Source organism: Rhinopithecus roxellana, chromosome 15, assembly GCF_007565055.1.
Source record: "Rhinopithecus roxellana isolate Shanxi Qingling chromosome 15, ASM756505v1, whole genome shotgun sequence".
Lineage (NCBI taxonomy): Eukaryota > Metazoa > Chordata > Mammalia > Primates > Cercopithecidae > Rhinopithecus > Rhinopithecus roxellana.
The window spans coordinates 117,547,813-117,562,816 of record NC_044563.1 but is presented as its reverse complement, the minus strand read 5'-3'; the positions used below and the strand labels follow the sequence as shown (position 1 = coordinate 117,562,816).

General features: G+C 39.3%; 1 protein-coding gene across 1 annotated transcript in view; it reads right to left on the bottom strand.

The window, feature by feature from the left end:
- The window catches only part of TSG101 (tumor susceptibility 101), a 49,733-nt gene that overhangs the window by 20,600 nt on the left and 14,129 nt on the right, over nucleotides 1-15,004 (bottom strand). The window contains 4 exon segments of the mRNA XM_010370174.2: nucleotides 3,144-3,235; nucleotides 7,890-7,956; nucleotides 10,626-10,665; nucleotides 10,667-10,750. Coding sequence (XP_010368476.1) covers nucleotides 3,144-3,235; nucleotides 7,890-7,956; nucleotides 10,626-10,665; nucleotides 10,667-10,750 — 283 coding nt within the window.

The following is a 15,004-nucleotide window of genomic DNA, read 5'->3' as shown; positions in this document are numbered from 1 at the left end:
GTTATTCAGAGAAGAATAAAGATATCCAATAGTGGTGGCAGGAAAAGTGGAATAGAGAAGAGGATTCTTTTTTAAAATTTTTTTCCCCCCAGATGGAGTCCCATTCCATTGCCCAGGCTGGAGTGTAGTTGCCTGATCTCAGCTCACTGCAACCTCTGCCTCCAGGGTTCAAGCAATTCTCCTGCCTCAGCTTCTTGAATAGCTAGGATTATAGGCACGCACCACCATGCCTGGCTAATTTTTTGTATTTTAAGTAGAGACGGGGTTTCACCATGTTGGCCAGGCTGGTCTCAAACTCCTGACCTCATGATCCGCCCGCCTTGGCCTCCAAAGTGCTGGGATTACAGGCGTGAGCCACTGTGCCCGGCCTAAAAAAATTGTTTAGATACATAATATTTGTACATATTTATGTGGGTAACGTGATATTTTGTTACCTGCACAGAATGTAATGATCAAGTGAGGGTATTTAGGGTATCTATCACCTTGAGTATTTATCATTTCCATGTGGTGGGAACATTTTAAGTCTTCTAGCTATTTTGAAATAGATAATACATTGTTAACTATAGTCACCCTAGTCTGCTAACAAACATCAGAACTTATTCCTTCTATCTAACTGTATGTTTGTACTCATTAAACAACCTTTCTTCATAAGCCCTATCCCACCCACACACACTTCTTAAGTCTCTGGTGTCTATCATTCTACTGTCTACCTCCAGAAGATCAAGTTTTTTAGCTCCCACATGAGAACATTTGATATTTGTCTTTCTGTGCCTAGATTATTTCCAATTCCATCCATGTTGCTACAATGACATGTTTTCATTCTTTTTTAATGGCTGAATAGTATTCCATTGTGTACATATACCTCATTGTCCTTATCCATTCATCTGCTGATAAATACTTAGGTTCACTCCATATCTTAGCTAGTATAAATACTGTTGCTATAATAATGGGAGTACAGGTATTCCTTTAATATACTGATTTCCTTTCCTTTGGATAAATACCCAGGAGTGGGACTGCTGAACTGTCTGGTAGTTCTAATTTTAGTTTTTTTACAAATCACCATACTGTTTTCCATGGTGGCTTTAATTTACATTCTCACCAACACTGTATGTCACCTTTTCTTCTCATCCTCACTAGCATTTGTTATTTTTCATTTTTTTATCTTTTTAATAACAGCCATTCAAACTCTTAGGAGATTATATTTCTTTGTGGTTTTTATCTGCATTTTCCTGATGATGAGTGATATTGAGGATTTTTTCATGTACCTGTTGGCCATTTGTATATCGTCCTTTAAGAAATGTCTATTCATGTTCCTTGCCCACCTTTTAATGGTTTTTTGTTTTACTGTTGAGTGGTTTGAATACCTTGCATACTTATTAGTCCCTTGTCAGATGGGTACTTTGCAAATATTTTCTCCCACTCAACAGGTTGTCTCTTTACTTTATTGACTATCTCCTTTGTTGTGCAGAAGCTTTTTTTTTGAGACAAGGTCTCACTCTGTTGCCCAGGGTGGAGTGCAGTGGCACGATCTCGGCTCACTGCAACCTCCACCTCCTGGGTTCAAGCAATTCTCTTGCCTCAGCCTCCTGAGTAGCTGGGATTACATAGGTGCCCCACCATGCCCAGATTTTTGCATTTTTAGTTTTAGGAGAGACAGGGTTTTACCATGTTGACCAGGCTGGTTTTGAACTCCTCACCTCAAATGATTCACCCGCCTCGGCCTCCCAAAGTGCTGGGATTACAGGCGTGAGCCACCGCACCTGGCCCAGAAACTTTTTAATTTAGTATCATCTCAGTAGTCTATTTTTGTTGACTTTGCTTTTGAGATATTAACTATAAAATGGTTGTCTAGGCCAATGTCCTGAAGGGTTTCCCCTATGTCTTCTTCTAGTAGTTTTATAGTTTTGGGTCTTACATTAAGTCTTTAATCCACCTCAAGTTGATTTCTGTATGTAGTGCAAGATAGGGGTCCAGTTTCATTCTTCTGCATATGGATATCCAGTTTTCCCACCATTTATGGACAATGATGTCTTTTTCCTAATGTATGTTCTTGGCACCTTTGTTGAAAATCAGTTGGCTGTAAATATGTGGATTTATTTCTAGGTTCTTTATTCTGTTCCATTGGTCTGTTTCTGTTTTTATACCAATACCATGCTGTTTTGGTTACTACAACCTTGTAATGTATTTTGAAGTCAGGTAGTATAATGCTTCCAGCTTTGTTCTTTTAGCTCAAGATCACTTTGGCTATTTGGCTTCTTTTTTGGTTCCACATAAATTTTGTGATAGCTTTTTCTATTTCTATGAACAATGACATTGGTATTTTGATAGAGATTGCACTGAATCTGCAGACTGCTTTGGGTAACACAGTCATTTTTACAATATTAATTCTTCATGGGCATGAGATGTTTTTCCATTTGTTTGTCTGAAGAGGAGGACTCTTTAAAGTTTTTTTAGGGCATGGTTCTGTGTGCTGATGAGTCATCCAGTAGAGAATAAAACTTGAGAGGAAGGAATTGCTAAAGTGATGCCCCAAGTACATTAGAGGGGATAAGGTCTCGTGGAGAAATCTGTTTTAGATAGAAGCAAAGATAACCAACTTATGGTAACATGGAGAAGGCAGATATGGTGGTGCAAGTGGGAGACAGGCGTAGATGAAGGCTGGACTCTAAAGAAATTCTCTTACTGCCTTAGTTTTCTCAGTTGAAGAAAATTATATTTCAGGTAATGCTAATAAGCAAACACAAAAAGCAAAAACTACTGGTCTTCAATAATTTGCCTTATTTGACCTGCTCATATTAACCCATTTTACTTTCTTCTCTTAATGTTGGTGATCTGTTTGCACATATAACCAAGCTGGGAAAATATATGTATCTGCCAATAGTTCAACACATGTTTGGCTCACAAATAAAACTATGTGATCAATAAATCTGATGAGTTAATCAGATTTATGTTCATGCCCTGGTAGAAGGTTCATTTACATGATAATAAGTCATTTGCTTCAACTTTAAGATTATAGTACACTATTATAGGTTTTCCTCTAAGAAGAAAGAGTAGTCCAAAATTTCACAAGTGAAATGTGGTTTTCACAACAGGGAGTTAGACTTTGCTTATATGGAGGAACACAAGTTTTCAAGGGTACTTACCAACAGTGGTCACAGGAGGCTGGGAAGGGTACTGAGAACTTGTTGTGGCAGGATATGGACCACCAGGGGGGTAAGGACAGCCTGGGTAACCACTAAAGACAAGGACAAAAAACATTTAACATTTAAGATGACCCAACGTTATAGTATTTTTAAGAACCCCATTCAGGAAGTTAAGCTTGACATATGGTTATTTTACCAGTTGATGAATTTACAGTTTTAGAGCTGCAAGTGTTTATTCAATTAAAGTTCTATGGAAATTGTATTAATGACACTGGATTTACTCTTAAATGGTTAAATGCTCTTGCGTGGTCTCAGTTATATGAGAGTCACCTTCATAGCAGCAGAAACTAACTAGAGTATTTCTAAGGACAATCCAACAGCATCAGAAGCAACACGTAATTTGTGACAGAACTTTTCTGAGTTCTCAGTCTGTGGGAAAATGATACTATTTAATTTTTACCTGTGGCTTATTGGTAACCTTTGAGAATATTTAACCCGAAAACAGTTTTCTTTTACTCTTTTGGTAACATTCATACCAAACTCGTATTTAAATAGTTTAAAAAAAACCTTTTTTCTCACTTTCTGGACAGTTTCTGTCATTCATGTGTTCATATCAAAGTCAGAGGAACTTTCCTTAGAGGTATTCTACTCCAATCACCCTTGCAACAATCTCTTACCTATAATAACACCTCTGACAAATGGTCATCTTTCTCTATTTAACATTAAACATCATTTCAATATAATTTATAAACAGGAGTCCTAAATTTGCATTTTGGAAGATCACTCAACTATTTGGAGACTCCTAAAACTCAAATATTTGAGAACGTCTAACATTTTTCCCCTCAAGCTTCTCTTCTTCAGGTTAAATATTCTTTTTTTTTGAGACGAAGTCTCGCCCTGTTGCCCAGGCTGGAGTGCAGTGGTGTGATCTCAGCTCACTGCAAGCTCCACCTCCCGGGTTCATGCCAATCTCCTGCCTCAGCCTCCCGAGTAGCTGGGACTACAGGCGCCCAACACCATGCCCAGCTAATTTTTTGTATTTTTAGTACAGACGGGGTTTCACTCTGTTAGCCAGGATGGTCTCAATCTCCTGACATTGTGATCCGCCCGCCTCGGCCTCCCAAAGTGCTGGGATTACAGGTGTGAGCCACCGTGCCTGGCCCTAAATATTCTTAATTCCTTTAACCATTTGTCTCAGGACATGATTTTCAGATCTGATTGCTTTCCTCTGAATGCTTACTCGTCAGTGTTTCCCTTACAATGAAGAAGAAAATTAGAATAGGATGATTACTGGCTGCCTGGTTAGTTGGACAATAAATCTCAATTAATCCTACTTTACCTACAATTGTCAATTCTATGACATTTGCCTTTTACAAGCTCATTAAAATTACTGATTAAAAAGAGCCAGCCCAGACTGAGTGCAATGGGTCACACCTGTAATCCTAGCATTTTGGGAGGCTGAGGCAGGTGGATCACTTGAGTCCAGGAGTCCAAGGCAAGCCTAGACAACATGGCGAAACCATCGCTACAAAAATAGAAAAATTAGCCAGGTGTGGTGGCACACATCTGCAGTCCCAGCTACACGGGAGGCTGAGGTTGAAAGATCACCTGAGCCCAGGAGGTCGAGGCTACAGTAGCTGAGATTATGCCACTGCACTCCAGCCTGGGTGATACAGTGAAGCCCCCATCTCAAAAAAAAAAAAAAAAAAAAAAAAAACCTAGCCTAGAGCACTGGAGCAAGAGCTCCTTCTGAGTTTATGGTCAATAATCCTTTTTCAATGCAGTGGTTCAAACATTCTCCTATTTGTATTATCAGCCTCCACTTTATAACTTGTCCTCAACAAAGTTTTATATACGACTTGCTGAAGATTCAATGTAATCATGGTACTTCTCTTATATATCAGTGTAAGAGCAAAATCAGGAAAAAAAAAAAAAAAGCATTTTTGTTCCTAGCGGACACACGCTAGAGGCTACTGAACACAGTACTTTTGTTTCTTCTAGTCTCTTCAGTAATCCATGCTATAATGTTGTAAAGAAATGTCAATCTTACTGAAATTTCTAAATCTACCGTTTTGAAAACTGGGATAAATTGCTCTTTGCTCTTTTTTCTGGAGTTTCTCCCATTTTGCACACCTTTGCAAAGACAATGTGATCACATTGCTGAATTTTTCTGTAACTTGGTATAAAACTCTTCTAAGCCTACAGATATTAACTTCAGAGAAATCTCCATCTGTAGCTTTATTGTTCAGAAGTCCAGTTCAATAGCATATCTTCAACAATTATTCCCTCATGTCCAAACCTCCTTTTTACTAGCAATTGTTCAGTAGAAAGACTTGTAACTTCAAGGCTTCAGGTAGGATTCCATTTCTAGAACTTAATCAGAAATTTTAGGGCCTCAAGAAATCTAAAATATATAACCTGCTTATATATTACTACCAAAGGAATCTTTCTCTATTGTCCCTGACAAATGTTCTTCTAATCTCTGCTTACCTATCCAAAGTGACAGAATGCTTATTACCTTCCAAAAAGTTGTGAAATTAAGACAACCCAGAAATGAAATGTTTGCTAAATTAACTTTCAAAATCCTAGATATTATATATGTACATATATATATTTACCTATGCCATGTGTTCAGAAATCTGGCTGCATTTATCCATGAGGATTATGACTGGGTTATATGAAACTAAGAAGAGTTAGAGTTAAATTTTCCTTGCTAATTGTTAGAGCAGCTGGAAGTCTCATCTTGGCATCAGTATATGCCAGTCTTTTTTTTTTTTTGAGACAGGTTCTCACTCTGTTGCCCAGGCTGGAGTACAGTGGTGCAATTATGGCTCACTGCATCCTCGAGCTGTAGGTTCAAGTGATCCTTCCACCTCACCCTCCCAAGTAGCTGGGACTACAGGTTCACACCACCATGCCTGGCTAATCTTCATTTTTTTTGTAGACATGAGGTCTACTATGTTGCCCAGGCTGGTCTCCAACTTCTGGGCTTAAGCAATCTTCCTACCTCAGCATCCCAAAGCGCTGAGTGGAATTTTAAGTTAGCCCAAAGACCACCTTTGGAGAGTACTCCTAGATTACCACTGAAACAAGTATACATTTAAAACATGGGTTAGTAATTATTTATCATTGATTCTCTAGTGTGTGTTATTAACAGACTGATTTCATTGTTAATTTAATTTAGTTACCTACGTTATTACTAAATGGATAATAAAGGCTGATAGTACAGGTAGTCTATGAATTAAATTTAGTTACCTATGTTATTACTAAATGAATAAAGTTTGACAGTACAGGTAGTCTATGAATTAAATATCACGCGACAAGTTTGACCCCATTATCTGAACTATTAATTGATTTCTGCAATGTATAGAAAAGATAGGTTGTGCGGTTTTGTTTGAGACAGAGTCCTTGCTCTGTTGCCCAGGGTGGAGGGTAATGGCACGATCTTGGCTTACTGCAACCTCCACCTCCTGGGTTCAAGCAATTCTCCTACCTCAGCTTCCCAAAGAGCTGGGATTACAGGCATGTGCCACCACGCCTAGCTAATTTTGTATTTTTAGTAGAGATGGAGTTTCACTGTGTTGGCCAGGCTGGTCTTGAACTCCTGACCTCAGGACCTCAGGTGATCTGCCTGCATCGGCCTCCCAAAGTGCTGGGATTACAGGTGTGAGCTACCGCACCCGGCCTTATTGCTAGAATTTTAAGGTGTGTGTGTATAGTTTGAAAGGAGTTTCTTTCAATCTAGAGAAAGGCAGCTCCTGGGCTGCATTTTTATTTTACAGAGGAAAGAAATGGGGTGAGTAATGACGATGATCTCAATTGGTTTTTGACCTTGAAGTCCTTGTTATTTCCCTTTTAAGAAATTTGTATATCTAGTATAGATAGCTGAAATATTAATGGAATGTTAGTTATAATGAATTCAGCCAAGGGGAAAAATATTTTATAATACCCTCTTTAAAAAAAACAAAAAAGGCCAGGCGCAGTGGCTCAAGCCTGTAATCCCAGCACTTTGGGAGGCCGAGACGGGTGGATCATGAGGTCAGGAGATCGAGACCATCCTGGCTAACATGGTGAAACCCCGTCTCTACTAAAAAATACAAAAAACTAGCCGGGCGAGGTGGCGGGCGCCTGTAGTCCCAGCTACTCGGGAGGCTGAGGCAGGAGAATGGCGTAAACCCGGGAGGCGGAGCTTGCAGTGAGTTGAGATCCGGCCACTGCACTCCAGCCCGGGCAACCGAGCGAGACTCCGTCTCAAAAAAAAAACAAAAAACAAAAAACAAAACAAAACAAAAAACCCAAAAAGACATACGCTAGGCGCGGCAGCTCACACCTGTAATCCCAGCACTTCAGAAGGCTGAGACAGGCGGATCACAAGGTCAGGAGTTCGAGACCATCCTGGTCAACATGGTGAAATCCCGTCTCTACTAAAAATACAAAAATTAGCCAGGCGTGGTGGCGCATGCCTGTAGTCCCAACTGCTAGGGAGGCTGAGGCAGGAGAATCACTTGAACCTGGGAGGTAGAGGTTGTAGTGAGCTGAGACTGCACCACTGTACTCCAGCCCAGGCAACAGAGCAAGACTCTGTCTCAAATAAATAAATAAATAAATTCCAGCAATAAACCAAATTTTATCTTCCACTAAATTGCAACTAAATTTATTTTAATGCCCTAATTAGCAAATTATTTTGATTCTAGATCTAATAGAAAAATTTGTAATACAATTATTCAAAAGATAATTTTTCATTACCTGGGATTGGGAGGGTATCCGGATGGGTATGGAGAGATTCCACCTGGCATGCCTGGCATGTAGGAAGCTAAAAACAATTTTTTCACATTGTAAAAATAATATACAAGGCCTGAATATGTAGGCTACTGAATAAGATATACATCACACTGTCAATACACAGCAAAATTTCACACAGTTAAAAAATCCAATTCTCAGCACCAAAACAAAACAAATACCTTACCCTTTCATAATCCTCAAATCATTAAAACATGAATTACAATACTTACGACAACCCCAACCAAAAGAACTGGCAAACAGGTCAACCTGGTCAGCTTTTAAAGTTCTCAAGAAGTCTATAACCTGAGATAAGAGCAGGTTTAACTTCAAATTTAGAGGAAGGTAATTCTGGCCTCCTTTGGTCCAAAGTTAACTTCTTAGAGAGTAACTTCTTTATTATATCTAATAAATCTTTTGATATTTCTTTTGTAACTGTTGACCAGTTTTAGTACAGCTGATTTTGTTGGCTTGTTTGAAGACTTTAAGAGACTTCAAATTACTATGAGAAGTCCTATACAAAACTTACATTATCCAGACTGTTAAAAACTAGTCTAGGTGACAGAGTGAGACCCTATCTCAAAATAAATAAACAAAACAAAAGCTCAGAAATACTAGGATAAAAGGTTAAAATCCAGCAAGCTTAAAGAATACTTTATATATTCTTTAAAGAGAATATGAATGCCAAAGAACTAAGATCAGTGGTGCCAAGAGGCTAATCAACATAGAGGAAGAAAAAGAGAAGTTAATCTTGACTTTAACTGACAAAAAAAAGAAAAAAGAATCAGCCCTAGAGTGTTTAATGTGACTTACAGTGACTGAGTACAAAACTGAATTGCAACAGTGACAACAGTATGGTATCTTTCTTGAATACTGCACTTCCAACGTAAACGTAAAACTCAAAGAAATTAGGGGAAAAAAATGTTGCAGGCCAGCCGCGGTGGCTCATGCCTATAATCCCAACACTTTGGGAGGCTGAGGTGGATTACTTGAGGTCAGGAGTTCAAGACCAGCCTGGCCAAAATGGTGAAACCCTGACTCTACTAAAAATACAAAAATTAGCCGGGCATGGTGGTGGGGGCCTGTAATCCCAGCTATTCAGGAGACTAAGGCTCAAGAATCACTTGAACTCAGGAGGTGGAGGTTGCAGTCAGCCCAGATCACACCACTGCACTCTAACCTGGACGACAGAGCAAGACTCCGTCTCAAAAAAAAAAAAAAAAAAAAAAAAAAAAAAAAAAAAAAGTTGCTTAGGAGACTAGTCTGAGTTTCTGAAAAGGTTACTTTTGTCATAGCGGTCACTCGCTATATTACCTGAGCAAATAAACAAACGTAACAAGACTAGGAAATATTTGATATCTTTTTTTTTTTGGATATGAAGTCTTGCTCTGTCACCCAGGCTGGAGTGCAGTAACAGAGTGTCAGCTCACTGCAACGTCTGCCTCAGCCTCCCGAGTAGCTGGGACTACAGGCATGCACCACCACATACCTGGCTAATTTTTGTATTTTTAGTAGAGACAGGGTTTCATCATGTTGGCCAAGCTGGTCTTGAACTCCTGACCTCAGGTGATCCACCCCCACCTCAGCCTCCCAAAGTGCTGGGGCTACAGTCATGAGCTACCACACCCAGCCAAATATTTAGTATTTCAAACTTAAGCAAGATACTCTACTCTCGGGCACTAGAGTCAACAGAATTTAATAAGATAAAAACAAATTTCTGATCCACAAGAATTACCGGTATCTTTACTAAAAGAAATAGTAATCCTAAAATCAAGCTTATTCTGGGAAGGTAGGGAAGGAAAGAGAAATGGGTTAAAAAATTATTTCTGTTAAATTCCCATTCGGCTTATAAACCAAGATGTTCCTCAGGAAAGAATGGGTTAAAAAGGAAAAAGTATAATTTTCAGCAGAAGAAAAATGAAAGCACATATAATTTGTCTTGTAAGATAAACAAGTTTGGTTAATTATAATCTTAAAGAAAATTTACCAAAAAAAGAAAAAAAAGAAGTCACAGCTCAAAACACAATGAAATCAATACAGATTTAGCAATTTCAAAATAAGTACAATCAACTCACAATTATTCAGAGTGATTTTTACGTATCAGTAAGAATTATTCAAGAAAACAGAGATAACAGAGATAATATATTCCAATTAGGGGAGAAGCGATACTGTCTCCATGCTCCCACCACTCTGCACAAGGTAAAATCACGAATTGGCTGTACAAAAGAGAAGAAAGCTAAGAGCTAGGTGTCCAATTGTGTATACCCAGAATAGCCGAATGTGAATGCTTCAGTTGACTTTAATCCTTATCTACAACTCTGATTTTGTAGTTGCAAAGAGAAAGGAGAGGTCAGACTACCTTTCAAGTTATATGTGCTTACAAGCTGATCAAATAAGGCTATTCTGCAGCATGCATAATTTTAAAAATTCTAGCTCTATTCTATACTTTCTCCTCCATTTTGGAATCCAGCACAACCATTCTTAGATTTCTACCTACAAATGGAAGCCCAAATACCAGTCTTTGGTGGGAATCTGTACATGCAGATATGGGGCCTCAGAATACTTGCAAAAAATCCACTAGCTTGGTAAGCTAAAAAGCAAAGAAATCATTAATTTTTCTTTTTTCATTTTTTTTTTTTTGACAAAGGTTTCTGTTCTCTTTTGTTTATGTGAGTTTTAAAGTAAAATCTCAATTCTACTTACTATTTGGTGGTCCCGTTGCCTGGTATGGTGGATAGGATGCCTGAAATAGGACGAGAGAAGACTGGAGGTTCATCTCCAAATACCACAATCATGACCTGAATAAGCCCCAACAAGTCTGACTGTGGCTAAAAAATGAAAAAAAAAATTCAAGTCAGCTACAGAGTCGCTTTTCAGTAAAAAGAAAAAGGTTGGCCATTTCTCATTGGTTTTCAACTCAGCTTGACAATTTTCTTTGTAGGACCCCAATCGTGAAAATTTCATTTAATTAATTTATTTTAATAGAGTTAGGTGGTTTTAAACATGATGTGCAGCAAGGTTCTCGCTTCAAGTATATAAAAACTAGCACTAGTTAAAGCAGCATATTGCAAAATTCATAGTTTTATTCTTCATTTGACTCCACAGAACAAAAATTTATTGCCACTGTACAATTTATTGTAAGTATACTGATACAAATTTAGGGATGAATATGAGCAACAGTGACAATATTATTTAAGATCATTAAAAGACACCAATGATATCTTGGAAATACGTGTTCTTAAAAATTTTTATTAAAGATATTATGAACTCTGAAACTATAGGTAGATTATAGCCAAGTGAGGTGGTTTACACCTGTAATCCCAGCACTTTGGGAGGCCAAGGTGGGTGAACTGCTTGAGGCCAGGAGTTTGAGACCAGCTGGGCCAACATGGCAAAATCCCATCTCTACTAAAAACACAAAAATTAGACGGGTGTGGTGGTGTGCGCCTGTGGTCCCAGTTACTCAGGAGGCTGAAGCAAGAGAATCGCTTAAACCCCAGAGGCAGAGGTTGCAGTGAGCTGAGACCACACCACTGCCCACTGCCCTCCAGCCTGGGCGACATAGCAAGACTCTTTCTCCAAAAAAAAAAAACCAAAAAAAAAGCAAAAATTATACGTAGATTCTAGCTTAGAAATTGCTAGACTGTAGTGCAAAAGAGGTGAATTGTTAAAGGTGTTAAAAGATCTTTCCTTCCAACAACAATGACAAAGAGATTGCCTATTTTTTCGTAAGAGTTATTAAGATTTTCTCTCAAATACCTATTGACCACTGGTCAGTGGTGGTGGCTTACACCCGTAATCCCAGCACTTTGGGAGGCCAAGGCAGGAGGATCAAATAAGGCTATTTTGCAGCATGCATAATTTTAAAAATTCTAGCTCTATTCCAGCACTTTCCCCTCCATTTTGGAATCTAGCTTGAGCTCAGGAGTTTGAGACCAGCCTGGTCTCTACAAAAAAATAAAAAACTGTACATGGTAGCATGCGCCTGTAGTCCTAACTACTCAGAAGGCTGCAGTGGGAGGATCACCTGATCCAGGAAGGTTGAAGCTGCAGTGAGTCAGCCATGATTGTGCCACTGCACCCCAGCCTGGGTTAGAGTGAGACCCTGTTTCAAAAAAACAAAAAGAAAACCCAACAACAACAACAACAAAACAACAAAAGAAATATCTACCAACCACTAATTAAACTGTAGCTAGTCAAAGTTGCTCAAAATGGCTTATTTGATGATTCTTCTTTTACTCCTTAATCTATTTTGTGTGTATCTAATCTCACATACTTCATTCGTAAGTTCACTGAGTTCTGAAGAATTACTCAATCACCTTGATAAGCTAACCATCTTCACAGAAACTACTTTTTACATCCCCCTTCCCCCCAGACAAGGTCTTGCCATGTTGCCCATCTTAGACTTGAACTCAACAATCTTCCTGCCTCGGTTTCCCAAGTAGTTGGGATTACAGGATTAGGACTGGCACTTCTTTTAACACTCCTGACAGAAGACTTTGGGGGCAGTTTTTACCTTTTCCAAAGAACCAAACTCACCTCATTTGTTCAATTTTGACCTAACTTATGGAAGATGACAATGAATAACATTTCTTAAAGCTTTCTGTGAAAACTTGTTGATCTCTGCTGTTCCAATATTTTTCTTGTGTTGCCTGTAAATTTATATACTGAGACTCGGGGTGTTACAAGCACAATATCTGTGCAGCACTCACAGATACTGTGGCTGGTGTGTGTGGGGATGGCCCCTGAGACTATACACTTTCTCAATTTTTCGGCCCAACAAAATTCCTCAACTAAATCATAGCCTCATGTAAGCCTCATGCATGTAGGTGATAATTCACATCCCATAAACTTTCTCCTTTTAAAGTATACATTTCAGTGGCTTTTATTATTTCACAACGCTATGCAACCATTACCACCATCTAATTCCAGAATATTTTCATCATCCCAAAAAGAAACCCTGTACTCATTAGTAGTCACTTCCCATTTCCCTTTTCCCACAGCCCTTTAGCAACCACTAATCTACTTTCCATCTCTATGGATTTGCTTTCCTGAATGCTTCATATAAATGAAATCATACAATATATGGCCTTTTGTGTTTGGCTTCTTTCACTTGGCATCATGTTTTCAGAGTTTGTTAATGTTGTAGTATGAATCAATTCTTCACACATTCTTACAGTTTTGTCAAGGTAGTTTTAATTATCATACCATTCCTTTTACACTAAATTCTTTGAAGAAAAAAATTAATATCTATGTTAATATCTACTTCCAGGCCAATTATAAAGCAACAGGTTAAGAATTCAAACTGAGGCTAGGCGTAATGGCTCACACCTGTAATCCCAGCACTTTGGGAGGCTGAGGCGAGCCGATCACCTGAAGTCAAGAGTTCAAGACCAGACTGGCCAAGGTGGTTTTAGCCCTGTCTCTACTAAAAATACAAAAATTAGCCAGTTGTGGTCGTGGGTGCCTGTAATCCCAGCTACTCAGAAGGCTGAGGCAGTCTCATCTCTACTGAGTCCAATCTGCTACTAAACCCATCTACTGAGTTCTTAATCTCTATTATTCTATTTTTCATTTTTAAGATTTCCACTTACTTTCTCTTTAATCAAATTTACCATCTTGTCCTCTATTTTCTTGAACACATTGATCACAACCATTTTTAAGTCTGTGTCTGATAACTAAGTTACCTGTGTGTTTGTGGCAGTGGAGTGGAGAGATGTCCTGTTTCTATCGTCTTTTTTTCCTCTTGGTTCTCTTTCTTGGTGTACTTGATAAATATAAATTGTATACTAGATATTGTGAAAAATTATAGAGGGTCTATGTATTATCTTCTTCCAGCAAAGGTTCACCCTATCCTGTGGCAGGCAGATACACAGTCAGGATCAGGGACTGAGCTGACTCAAGGACAGATTTTTTTTTTTTTTGAGACGGAGTCTCACTCACTCTGCCACCCAGGCTAGAGTGCAGTGGTGCGATCTCGGCTCACTGCAACCTCCGCCTACCAGGTTCAAGTGATTCTCCTACCTCACTCTCCCGAGTAGCTGGGATTAAAGGCATGCGCCACACCACCCCTGGCTAATTTTTGTATTTTTAGTAGAGACGGGGTTTCATCATGTTGGCCAGGCTTGTCTCAAACTTCCGGCCTCAAGTGATCCTCCCACCTCGGCTTCCCAAAGTGCCGAGATTACAGGTGTGAGCCACCCCACCCAGCCTCAAGGACAGATTTTTGTAAGGCTCATTCTACCTCTAAGTTCTCCCTCCTAAGATGTGTTCCTCCAGTGGTGCCAACTAACAGCATAGGATGTTTACTTGTTCCTCTTTTTGATAAGGTACTGAACTCCAATTGCCTCCTTAACCTAAGACTGCTGAAAACTTGGCTGATTTTCAGAGGCTTTCTGCTTAGTTTTTTTTAGCATCTCATCTTTGAAGCTCAGGAATTCAACATATCTCTTAAGGTGGGAAATTCAGAGTATCTCATCTTTTCTTTTGCTCTGTTGTCCAGGCTGGAGTACAGTGATGCAATCATGGCTCACTGCAGCCTCTAATTCCAAGGCTCAAGTGATCCTTTCACCTCAGCCTCCTGAGTAGGTGTGGTCACAGGCACACATGACCATGCCTAGTTTTTAAAATTTTTTTTATAGAGATGGGGTTCTCACTATGTTGCCCAGGGTGGTCTCAAACTCCTGAGCTCAATCAATTCTCCTGACTCAGCTTTCCAAAGTCCTGGGATCACAGCCATAAACCACTATCCCCAGAGCTACTCACTTCTTTATGGCTTCCATTTCTCCCAAATCTTAGATCTAAAAGTCCTAGTTACTTTGATAGACAGAACAGCAACTTTTGTCTTTTCAGCCCCCTGAGACTGCTAGAGACTCTGCAGGTTTCTCTGCCTCTTAGCTAAGGTCCTTTGCCCAGATTCTCAGCCCTTCATCCTGCATCAAGAATCAGGAAGTAGGCCGGGCATGGTGGTTTACGCCTGTAATCCCAAGACTTTAGGAGGCCGAGGTGGGTGGATCACTTGAGGTCAGGAGTTCGAGAACAGCCTCACCAACATGGTGAAACCCCATCTCTACTAAAATACA